Source organism: Diadema antillarum, unplaced genomic scaffold, assembly GCF_040938485.1.
Source record: "Diadema antillarum isolate AM-2024a unplaced genomic scaffold, OU_Dant_1.0 seq00001648_RagTag, whole genome shotgun sequence".
Lineage (NCBI taxonomy): Eukaryota > Metazoa > Echinodermata > Echinoidea > Diadematoida > Diadematidae > Diadema > Diadema antillarum.
The window spans coordinates 332,383-344,479 of record NW_027272349.1 but is presented as its reverse complement, the minus strand read 5'-3'; the positions used below and the strand labels follow the sequence as shown (position 1 = coordinate 344,479).

Genomic DNA, 12,097 nt, shown 5'->3' with positions numbered 1-12,097 from the left:
AATATGATATGAACTCTATCAGATCTAATCTCTATTTTGTCATCCGTGCTCCGAAAGGACAACTATTTTTGCAAAGACACTTTCTGTAATATATTCAACAGCTTTCATGTACATGTAGTTGTTATAATGTGAGTACCATTCGGTTTTCCTGTTGACCACTGTGAAGTCTTACCTTTGTTATCAACTTCTGTTTGTACAATTTGGAGAACAAGACCCTCACGAAGAACAATGATCAATAAATACAAATAACTTGAACAAACTCTTACCAATGTAACTCTATCTTTTATACATTTTGTATACTTTCAGTTCTGTAATGCGTATTTACCCTTCTGGGCATGACATGTTGAAAGTTTACATGTGTAACTAATGTTTTGCTGCTGGTGTCAAGGAGAGTAAGGGAATCTTTCTAGAGAACAAGCGTACTTTGTGAAGAAAAAAAAAATACGAGAAGCCAAAACAGCCAATGATCGGCGAATACTCAGTATATAAATTTGTGCCGCAGGACCCTCCACAACTGAAATATTTTTCTTTCCTTTGTATTGGAGACTCGTTTTCTTGTCTGAATGGATACGAAACGTCATATCTAGAGCAGAGTCATCTGTACAAATAGTTCGGTTATTTTCTTTGAAAGACCGCTAAGCATGTGGATTAATACTAGTAGAAAAACTTGGTGTCCACACAACGGGACAAATGACAAGAGTGCCAAAGCCCCCTTCTCTTCATCCCGAGAGCTGTATAGTGATTTAAATATCCAGTTTTCATTTTACTGTTGTCTTCTCCGCCCATTTTAAATTTCAAGAAAATTAATCAACTGTAACATCACCATACCCATGACTGTTTTTTATCCTAAATGTGATTTCTAATGCTCACTTTAGAGGCTGATCAATCAGGAAAGTAGCTAAAGCAAGGAAATCAATAATGAATTTATTTTAATGAAAAAAGACAGTAAAGCCCGTATAGAACGCTCACATTCAAATGACTGTTCAGTAGAGATGACAAAATTCTGGAATTAACGATATGACCTACCTCCTAAACACAGAAAGCAAACTGTTGTTCTTTTTTTCATAACATTACAAAAACATTACATGGAAGAAAAGGAATGAACTTCATCGCGGTGATCTCGACATCATGATATGTACATACTCAAATACATGCATTATTGACGTGCCCTATCTGGTCAGTCTGCTGTCTTTTTGGGCAGTCCGTTAAGTTTCCATCAAGCACTTTGAGTTATACCTGTACCTACAGTTGAAAGCAGACTCGCCCCTGGACTGAGTGATGAATGGATGTATGGATGGATGAGTTGATAAATAAATGAATGGATGAATAAATTATGCATCTATTGGTGGATGAGTGTATAAACTAGATTGATGAATCGATAGATTGTAGAAGCTGTAGTCATTGTCTATTCTGTTAAGCTTTCCATTTTGTTACACACACATACATGCATCACACAAACGCGATCTGAAGCAACATGTTCATATAGAGAACTAACTTTTGGCAATTACAATGCGTAACACTCTTCTCATATTTTTTTTTTCTTGAAACATTTTTCACAAACTACATGTAAGTCACATGAGAAGCAGAATAAACAATGCCTGCAGAAGGCCCAATTCACACTTCTTGTGAGATTTTACTCAATGAAACTGAAGACAATAAGATACAAGGGTACATTTCATACAAACATGACATATCTGGGCCCCGTTTTATCAAAAGATATAATCAATTATAAATTTCCTTACCACACAGGCTGCCATAGACTTATCATAGAAACCAACAATATAATCAATTATAACTCTTCATAAAACAGGGCTCAAGGCTAACAACTCTGCCATAAAAGAGGATTGATGTACATTTTTTTTTTCCTTTGTCCTCTTCACACACCCCAATTGACAATGTTCTTAATTTAATACAAAGTGTTATACATGTACATTGCATCAAGGTTGCTACAGTAAATTTAAGACATCTTTATCAATGTCTGGTTTCTAGGAATTCTGAGAGTTTATGTGCATCTATGGTGCAACATGTGTTGTTGAAGTCCATAGAATATATTCCCTGTAACTTGTAACTCAACCATTGATACAACACTCTTGAAACTGTAAGAGCCTGCATAAGAAGTCATATTGTGATTTGTCACAAAACATGCCAGAAAATTGTGTTCATTGTGTTCACTCTACACAACACCAGTCTTTGATAACACATGTCACACTTGACTATACACAGCCCAGTTACTGTCACACAGCGTCTGGATGGGCTAGTCATACTGCAGGCCGCTATTAGCAATCTTTAGATATGCAACACTCCTGGTTTTGCTGCGCCTCCTCCCCAGTCAAACAATAGGAATAGCTGTTCCACCCATTTGCAGAGCAATATCTGCTGATTTATCTATTTTTTTTTTAAATTTAAATGTTTTTTTTTTTTTTTTTTGCCTAAGAGCCGCATCATAAGATAAGTGTCACAGATGAAATGCTCGCTACTATTTACACCTGAACTGCATCTTTAGAAAGTATGCATTGATGTCAAAGGAGACATGAAGTCTTAAATGAATTTCCATTATATCTATCAGTTTAGGAAAGCTTGCTTGCTTTATTAGCATCCCCTAGGGAATGTTTTTAATCGCCCTACAGTGTACAACCAATGCACTCTGGAAATCAGGGACACTATACTATTTACACTTGGATTTTCTTACAAGTGAAAACATAATAGGCAATGGTAATAAATTCACATTTGTGTATTTCCAAAGATGCAACACCGTAATTTCACCTCCATATTGTACAAAATTGTTTGTCTATTTCGCTGTTATGCTACAAAAAAAAAAAACAACAATGAATATGACATACAGCAGCATGTCACTTTGGGATTTGGTAATGTGGTAAACAAAAGTACACAGTATCTATACAGAGCACATTTATTATTTATCACAATCAATAAACATTGAGAAGAGAACATGATTTTAAAGAGGTTGAAAACAAATCCTGGATATTTGTAAAGCTACAGTCTGTTAAATCGATCTGGTTTAAAAATATCACTAGCCTACGGTTAGTGCAGATATGCTGTCAGAGGGGTTATCTGATCTAAAATTGACGCATGTAAATACATTTCTCATTGAAAACCTGCAACGTGACCTTATCCTGCAGCCACTGAAAAATATCTGAATTTTTATAAGCAAAGTGTTCCCAAATTAAGGCTTTTTTTTCCCTTCTTGCTCAAACATTCACCTTGAAGCACTGGCTTACTGATGATTATACAATAAAACACAATGTAACTTATTTTATGTATTAGAAAAGTTTGACAAACACATACCTTACTCAACAAAGATATACCGCAATTAAGCTCTGTTTTTCAATATACCTGTACAAGTGGTCTGGTCACGAAATCTTGCCAGGTACAGACAAACTTGGTTTTATGGAAACAGCAACTATCTATGAAATACCACCTGCTTTAGCTTGCAGAAACCCACTTGCATGCCATCCACAGCCTGACAGTGTCATTCATACCCCCTGGCGGACAGAGAGAGAGAGAGAAAAAAAAAATGTGAGCTGAGGGCCAAATATATGCACTGATTTACATGTACATGTAGATCAAGGGGAAAAAAAAAAGTATAATATAAAACTGCAACTGAATGAGAAATCCTCAATGATAAAAGTGAATTGCTTAGCTGAACAGCAACTATGCTTTTACCACATGGCACAGTGGATGAATTTATTCCTTAGTAATTTGGTGATGGTAATGCAATTTGCAGCAGTTTGATTGTGCATGCTGTTTGAAGGATTGTACATTGGTCCAGATTAATTCTGACGAATATAAATCTTTTCTGAAGGAGCTTAATGAGTCTTATTTCTTTTTGCCAATGCAAAGGATGTTATTCTCATGGTCGGACATCCGGGTATTTTGCGTGTCACGGGGTCATGGATAGCGGTGGAGTGAAAACAAACAGTCGCGTGAGCCTGGAGGGGTAACGCTGTACGTGTTTTCTGCCGGGGCGCCCCGCGAGCATAGCGCTAGCGCAAGCTGTACTACTGTAGCTGTGCGGGCAGCAGGATTAGGCCCCAGGCCTACCCTAAATTAGGCCCTACCCCAGCCTACTACAGTACTAACGTTAGGCCTATAGACCTACCTGAAGTTTCTATGAGGTACTAAGTAAACGTAGATATCGGGGTAGGGCCTACTCAATGAGGTTCTACTGCACATCTGGCCATTTTCGGGTCGTTGATCCAGAGTCCTGCCGCGATTTCATACGGGCACAGGTCCAGTCCGGCTGCCTTCAACTTGGCAAAATACCGGGATCCGACCGATCGATCGACAGGATCCAGATTTTTAGAATATTGCTGGCAAGACATGATGCATGTATCTCATGAATAAATGACAAAATGAATACTAGTATGTAGTAATGAAAAACGGTCCCCATGTCTGCGTAGAGTTGCACATTAAACGCGTCGCACATGCAGGCACAGCATGCAGTATGCGCATTATGCAGGCTTAGCGCGTGCAAGCTGTTTGTTTTCACTCCAGTCAACCGGAAGTGACGTGTAGCCGACCGCAAGAATTGAATAAGGAATAATTCTTTTCTTTTCTCTTTTTTTTTTATTTATCTATTTTTATTTATTTGTTCCAACTAGAGTACTGCATACTATCATACAACAATTTTGTAAAAGTCAATTCTCCCAAATGGATAGCTAAATTGCAAATATTGCAGTTTTGATCTCAAGTTCTGAAACCACTCCATAGAACAAAAACAAAACGAAACAAATTGGCAGCCATATATACCTAAACATAGGTCATAATTCTACAAGTGCAAAAATATTTCTGACTATTCCACAATTAATATCGATGACCTTAAAGGTTAGAATTGGCACTACCAATGCCCCTCAACAAACATAATACAAATGAAAAATGAACACACATCAAAGTATAAAAGCTAAGTGTGGCTTCTGAAAAGAGACAATAACTTTCAAACTTGATAAAGCCCAATGACGCTCAATTACAAATAGAGAACACTATGTAATGCAGCTGATACTCACTCTACCATGGGTGCTATATCCCAGTTTGTCTGTGAGGATGCTGGTGGGTCTATTGTCACTCCCTTCTCTGTGATGACAGCAATTTCATACTGAGGAAAGCAAAGACAAGGCAATATGAAAGCCATAAATGCATGTGAAACTCTGAAAGCTTGAACAGAGTATGGTGTGGAGCTACTGCTATGATCTTTCTTCAAGTTGTGGCTTGCATTTTCATGATTTCATTCAACGTGGTGGTCACTGATTGCCAACTGCTGAAATTGGTCTTTTTACCTTAGAATTCCAGAAGGGGCTGACAAAGGTTCAGTAAGGCTACTTGAACTCCTGAATAGAATATAATCAGGGCCTTACTGTCTACATGATGCATGAGAGTATGAATTAATAATAAATGATTTCACACAGAAACTGTTCAAGGTCTTCAAATATAATTTCTTCCTAGGAAGACAAACAAAACTAGAGAAGCACTCTGAGAGTGCAGACCTCAGCCATGCAGCTTATTTCCACCACTGATCTTGTCTTCCATTAGAGATCACTGATTTCCACCCATACGTATGCGCCCTGAAAGTCGCCCCATTTCCCAATATAGAACCCTTTTGTTACGTCATCAACTTCCAGCTGCGCAGCACGCCTCACTTTAGCAGGAACTAGAGGATGCACTTTAGTGTGCGTATGAAACCTCACAAATGCGTAGCTTGAACTCCAGAGTTCATTCACCCTACCTGCTAGAATATCGAAAATACTTCACAAAATCCACAATTACCAGATCACTACCAAAATCTATTCATCTGTTACTTGTGTAATTCTCAACCTTTCCTGTAAGTTTCATCTAAATCCATTCACAACTTTTTGAATTATTTTGCACACGGACAAACCTAAAACAAACAAACAAACAAACAAATGTCGAAGAAAACATAACCTCCTCCCTTGGCAGAGGTAATAAAAACTTCAATAGCCTAGTACATGTATTTCAAACTGCACACAATATCAACAAAGTGAGTCATAATCTCTATGAATAAAATTCACTTGCAGACCCTTTTAAAATGCAAAACAAATATCGTACAGCTTCTACCTTTCGAGAGTATACCATATTCACACAAGTTTATCATCACACGAAGGAGACACTACTGCTATGGACCAGGTGGTACAGTGATAATGCCCTGCTATTTCTTTGCTTACAGTACATGTATTTAATTTTGTTGACAATGAATGATCCAACTCTGCGGGGCTCCATTTCATAATAAGTTGGTATGACAGCAACTCTTGCTGCACTGGCAAGTGCCTTCGTAATGACAAGAATTCTGCTTCCTGATTGACTGTTGCTACAGGAAGCTGCTATTCTCGCAAGAATTACTACCTTACTAACACCTTTTATGAGATGGGACCCTGGTTTCTGTAATGACTCACCCTGTTGAAGGACCTTGCATCCCTGTAGAAGAGAACTTTGAGGCATCGCTCCATCACTGCTCGTGCCTCCTGCTCTGTCATGCTGTTGTTTTTCTCATACGCTTCTCGCAACATGGGCTGCGGGGACGCAGGAATATTGAATGATTGAAAGTGATATTTCAAGAGAGACATCAAGGACTGTCTATAATTATGTGATTCAAAGGGTGAGTCCCAGTATGACAAAAACTTCATTGGGAAGAACAAATATGAACCCTCTGATATCGATCGCTCATATTTATCTTCAAGAGCTGAATACTCAGGAACAAATGAAAAAACCCAATTCAAATTAAATCCATGGTTTAAATTTAGTCTATGGATTAAAACAAGTACAAGATAGGCACACAATATTCATAAGAGAGTCAATGCAAATGCATTATTGGATGTCTCCTCTGATAACATCCTCAATATGCAGACAAAATTTCCATAATCCATGGACTAACTTTACACTACTTGTCAATTTGGGCCAAAGAATCCCACTGTTAATATGTGTATGTCTGAGCAATGTATAATTTATTCATGACTGACGGGTAACAATTAAAAAAATGGCATTTGTAACACGAGCTGAAAAAATTTTGTCCTTTATTCAAAACTTAAAATGCAAAACATGTACAAGGTTCTCACATTAAAGAGTGCACTCTTAACACACACAAACAGTTTTAATAACTAAAAAAGAATCATGAATAACACAGTAAATAATACACTGTTTTTAGCCTACATTTTATTTATACAAAATTTGTCTACTTTGCAAGCATTCATATCACAATGATAAACTAATTATAAGAAAAACTGGCAATGTCACTTAACCCGTTGAGGACGAGTCCCGAGTATACTCGGGCAAGTGTCTATGGAAAATGCGTGTTGTAGTAAAATCAAACCGTCCTCAACGGGTTAACACAAATTTATAACTGAGATGCATCACAGTGCTATGTGATGTTCAATAACAAATGATTCTCTTTCAATATACTCACCAGTGCTACGTATGCCCCAAAGCCACTAGCTACATGGGGGGATTCATAGGCCACTCCAATCTTGTCAACAAAGCCCAGAAAACTGGAAATAAGAAACAAAAGAAGTATGACAGCTTATCATGCACAAGAAATGTGAATGTGCTATATGTGTGTAACTACTAAAATGTGGCTTTTTTTTCTGCTGATATATTTGAATGAAAAAAGAGAGTGTTCGCTGTGTATAAAAGAGAGCAACACATCATACTGACAACATGACAATGGATGCAAACTTGAATACGAAAATTACAAATGATTGTAACGTAAGATTGCAGATTCACACTTTGTGCATCTATCAATAAAAATATAGAAAGGAACTCAGACAAATTACAGAAAAAGAATCACATTTTATTTCAAATATGGACCAATTCCTACAATTAATCTGTAAATTCAAACATACATAATGTGTCCTATTTATGAATGACCAAGAGATACACATTGAAACAGAATAAATGGAGATGCATACCTTTCTCCATTGTGGAAGCCACCTAGAACGAATGCATTCCAGAGGGGATTGAAGTTTGTTCTCCGGTTGTACATGACTCGGGTAAGCCACGAGAACAAGGCCTTGGGTGTGAAGCTATGTCCATCATTCAGACATTCATCATCGATGCTGTGGAGAGGGATGGGTAAGGGGAAAATGTTATTAATTTCATAATGAAATACACATAGCATGTTGCTTTGTAAAACATGAAATGCTTGACAGTGTACAACATGTACTGTTAAAGTGGAAATTTTCGTGCTCAGCCCAGTAAGAAGAGTTTCACATGTTTGTTTTTAATTCCGCAGAATCAAGACAGTAAGTTCTGGAACATACACCCGTATGGAAGCAAAAATATTCACATGCTTTTATTTTTGCGCTAGTTTCTGGTGGCGCAAAATGCGTGATAATTTCAACACCATGAAAATTTCCACTTTTACTGTACATGTGCATTGTCCTGTAAATTAATTTGCCTGGTATAACAATATTCCAAAAATTAGACAAGGCACTCACCTGCCTGCCAACAGGTAGAAATAATTAAATATGACAGCTATTCAGTGAAACTAATTGGTTTACTGGTGTATTGAGTTTATAAATATTCCACTGAAAGGTAAGTGTAGCAAGATATTCACTTCACATATTCTCAACATTGTATATTTGCACTTTCATGAATGGAATCAAATTTGAGAGCATTTGTTTTGCTAAGCTGGTCAAAATGGCCAAGCTTTCTTGTTGCCTGGTATGTTTAGAATTTGAGTACATTACAAACAAATTTATATCTACATGTATATTTTTTAAGACTGATTTAACAGGGCTCAAAAAGTCCATCAGGCCAGTAACGAAGCAGGTATTAGTGTACATGTACACGTAGGTGCACAAAACAAGATGTATAAGGTGGTGTAGTTCAGGCGTCCTTGTGCTGTAGGTGTGAAATTGATATCTATATCATACAAACGTTGTACGTATGACAGCTGGGGTGTCATAATCAAAGAATTGCCACGTCCTGTGGAACAAACCGATATTGGTGTGAATATTGTTCACTGTTGCAAACCACATTTGAAGGGATTATTTGCCAGTTCTTGGAATCTGATGTTATTTTGTTGCTGGTCTCGAAGATTATAATTTCAAAGGTGTAGAGGTACAATTTCTTCATAGTCAAAGGAACATCTCATTGTAGTTAAATGCAAAATGAACTGATTTTTAAATAGTTACAAGTATGCATCACACATACATGGTTTGTTTTGAATGTGCGTAGTAAAACTAGATGTTATTGGAAGGTATCACAAATGACCCCCTTTAAATCACAGTTCCTTCGGTATAAACTATACATTTCCCTTAAAAAAAGAATGGCATGTAATATAAGCACCAATTTTCTCAACAATACACTGTGAAACACAGAGTGCATTTCCATGACAACATGACATCACCAATAACAATCCTTCTAGTGTGCAAAGCTGTGGTTTACCTGAAACTTCCATTTTTTTTTTATATATCACTTACACTAAATGCTGCAAACTTATGAAACAGCAAGAGAGATTGTCAGCATCAACAGCTACAACAGAAAAGACCGATCTCATCAGTTACAATGATTTTCCTCCATACACATTTGAATTCACCAACTGGTACAGCACTCAAATACTGGCATGGGCACAATGTCTTTAATACAGCACTTTGCTGCCACATGACTTCATCACTCATTATCCAGATGCATCAGTCTTACATCTTTTGTTCCAAGATCTCTGTCAGGAACTGGAAATCGGCATAGTCCCCAGCTCCAGATATGACTGTGTTGTCATTGACCTTTGACACCCTGGAGATGTTTCTGAAGCGAGCAAGTGAGCCGTATGAGCCCAACATATCTGCAGCAATAATCACTCCTCCATTGAACTTCAATCCCAGAGTAGAAGTACCTGTTACCATGGGGTTCCTGCAGGAGTGGCGCAAAAGACACAGAGGTAGTGTATGACTATTTTTTCACCATGGATACTGGGGATTAATCAGACAGCCAGCTTTCAGAACTACACTAGTCTAGTCTTCACATTGAAGTTTAGTTTCTGCACTGATATCAGATTTTCTTGTGAATGGTTTGGTCAACAATCAGGGGCCTGGCTTTTGGGAATGAAGTAAGCTTTCTTTATAAAAAAAAAAAAAAAAAAAAAGACTTGCAGTCAAACAGATAAACATTTAACAGTTTATGACAAGACAGCTGGAAAAGTGAAAAAAAAAAGTTCTAAGAAAAGACAATGAGAATGAACGGGAAACCATTTAAAGGAAATGAATTTGTCTAAAATGGTAAGGAAAATTAGGTTATCTTTATCGTAACACTACAGCAGTGCATGATACAGTACTTCTAGCGTTATGGATGATGACATTGGCATTGCAATATTGCATTGCATTGTGTGTTGAAGTGGCTGTATCCAGCAGGCCACACAATCACACGCATGTGGCTGTATCCAGCCAGCGACTTGAGTCATGGATACAACCACACACACGTGTGGCTGGATGGTAAAGACACACATAATTTTACATGTGTGTGGCTGTACATATAGATACACTGCATGCATGATTGCTTTCTAATGTTACAAATGAAGTCTTTTCTGCTCATAAAAGTCATGCTCTGGCATGGCCGCAGACCTAGCCAATGGCCTGGCTGGGTTGAGATAATGAGTCGAGTTAGTCAATTTCCACACTAACATGTTAACAGTTAGAATTTAAGAGACGGTAAACCTGCTTGCTGGTAGCTGGTGGGAAAGGCAAGAAGGCTTCATTCATAATCATATTTGCCCAGTTAACTGTTACTCGCTAATTTATAGTAAACCGAGAATGAGTCACATTGCATTTGCCTTGGGATTGTAGTATAGTAAACACAAAGAGATTTTCCCCAGTGACTGCTAGAGTGCAGGGTCTTCATACGCCCTGGCCCTGTACCATTGTTTTGTGAGCACAAGGGGAGCATTGGATGACAACGAGGCGGTAGGCTCACCCCTTGTGCTAACACGCTAGCAAACGAGGAACTGAGGAGCTGCCAAAATCAAGTGCGTACTCGCGTAAAAGTTCAGAAGTTCGCGTAATACGCGCTGTAGAAATGATACTTAGTACGCAAAGTCCGCCATTGTTAAGTGGTATATGGCGGCCCCCATGAAATCACCGACTCCATTGTAGAGTACGCCCTCTAATGGTGGGGAGGAGAAAAATCTCTTTGAGTAAACATTAGTAGCACCCTGCTAAAGCTACATTGTCATTACCATTAACGTTAGATTCTAGGCGTTTTCACATCAGCCTGATGTTTTGAAATAGCGCGCTATTTTGCTGACCATTTTCTGCGAAAAATATCTCGAGCTTGGATTTTTATCGGGCTGATGTGAAAACGCCTAATGTAACGTTAACTTAAGCCCGCTGGGCGCACTAACTGCTAATTCACAGCACAATCAGACTTTGCACTTCAAGTTGGTGTAAGTGACCGGTTACCACATCTTCACTTGACGTAATACATGATGTAGAAATATGCAGAGTCATATCAAGAGCGTAGCGTACAGATGCAGTTATCACTTGAACTCGTAACTACAAAGATAGTTAATGTTCCTTACAGAGTACGTTTAGCTGGGCCAGAAGGTGTGCACTTAATTCCTCCAGGAGGATCGTAAAAAGCTCCGGGACGTGGTCCATTAGTCCAGAAACTCGAGCCATTCTCCCCTATCAGATCCATGTTTAGCTGCAACAAAACTGTACGGTTTACAATAAATAATCTTGTTTCAACTCTGATTGCTGCCCTCAACGATCAACTAGCAGGGTACGGTAAGATAGGAGATTTTGCCGAAGCATAACTCACTGGTTCTTTTTTTTTTTTTCTAATTCAGTATTTATTAGTAAAAAATAAATGCCATTTACAGCAAAGAATAAAAAATCAAGTGAATTACAGAATCACATAATAAAGGAAAAAATGCAGCATAACAAAATGGATACATGAAACATGCTGGTTCTGTTGCTACTGTTATGACAAGGGAGGCACTGGGGGCACACCTCAGTGGTCAACAGAAACACTGTCGAACAAGACCATTTTTTTGGCCTTGGTGGTGTATCTAAAATAATATAAAATCTGTATGCATTATACACCTACTAGTAGCTCTTCACTTTAAGCTGAAATAAAACAA

At 38.0% G+C, this 12,097-nt stretch overlaps 1 protein-coding gene across 1 annotated transcript; it reads right to left on the bottom strand.

Moving 5' to 3' along the window:
• Positions 1-1,370: 1,370 nt before the first annotated feature.
• LOC139711345 (proteasome subunit beta type-4-like) lies at positions 1,371-11,681 on the bottom strand. The gene is made up of 7 exons (XM_071623244.1): positions 11,534-11,681; positions 9,667-9,873; positions 7,932-8,078; positions 7,430-7,511; positions 6,423-6,539; positions 5,022-5,110; positions 1,371-3,500 (listed from the first exon to the last, which is right to left on the bottom strand). Exons 1-7 carry the CDS (start codon positions 11,650-11,652, stop codon positions 3,488-3,490), a joined length of 774 nt encoding a protein of 257 aa, XP_071479345.1. The 5' UTR covers positions 11,653-11,681; the 3' UTR covers positions 1,371-3,487.
• Positions 11,682-12,097: the final 416 nt, after the last annotated feature.

Bases quoted from the DNA above. Each gene is read 5' to 3' on its own strand.
- LOC139711345 (XM_071623244.1), bottom strand. From the start codon at position 11,652: ATGGATCTGATAGGGGAGAATGGCTCGAGTTTCTGGACTAATGGACCA. The intron at 9,874-11,533 runs GTAAGGAACATT...CCACTCCTGCAG, and splicing joins GGCCCAGCTAAACGTACTCT to GAACCCCATGGTAACAGGTA. The intron at 6,540-7,429 runs GTGAGTATATTG...GCGTCCCCGCAG, and splicing joins TTGGGGCATACGTAGCACTG to CCCATGTTGCGAGAAGCGTA.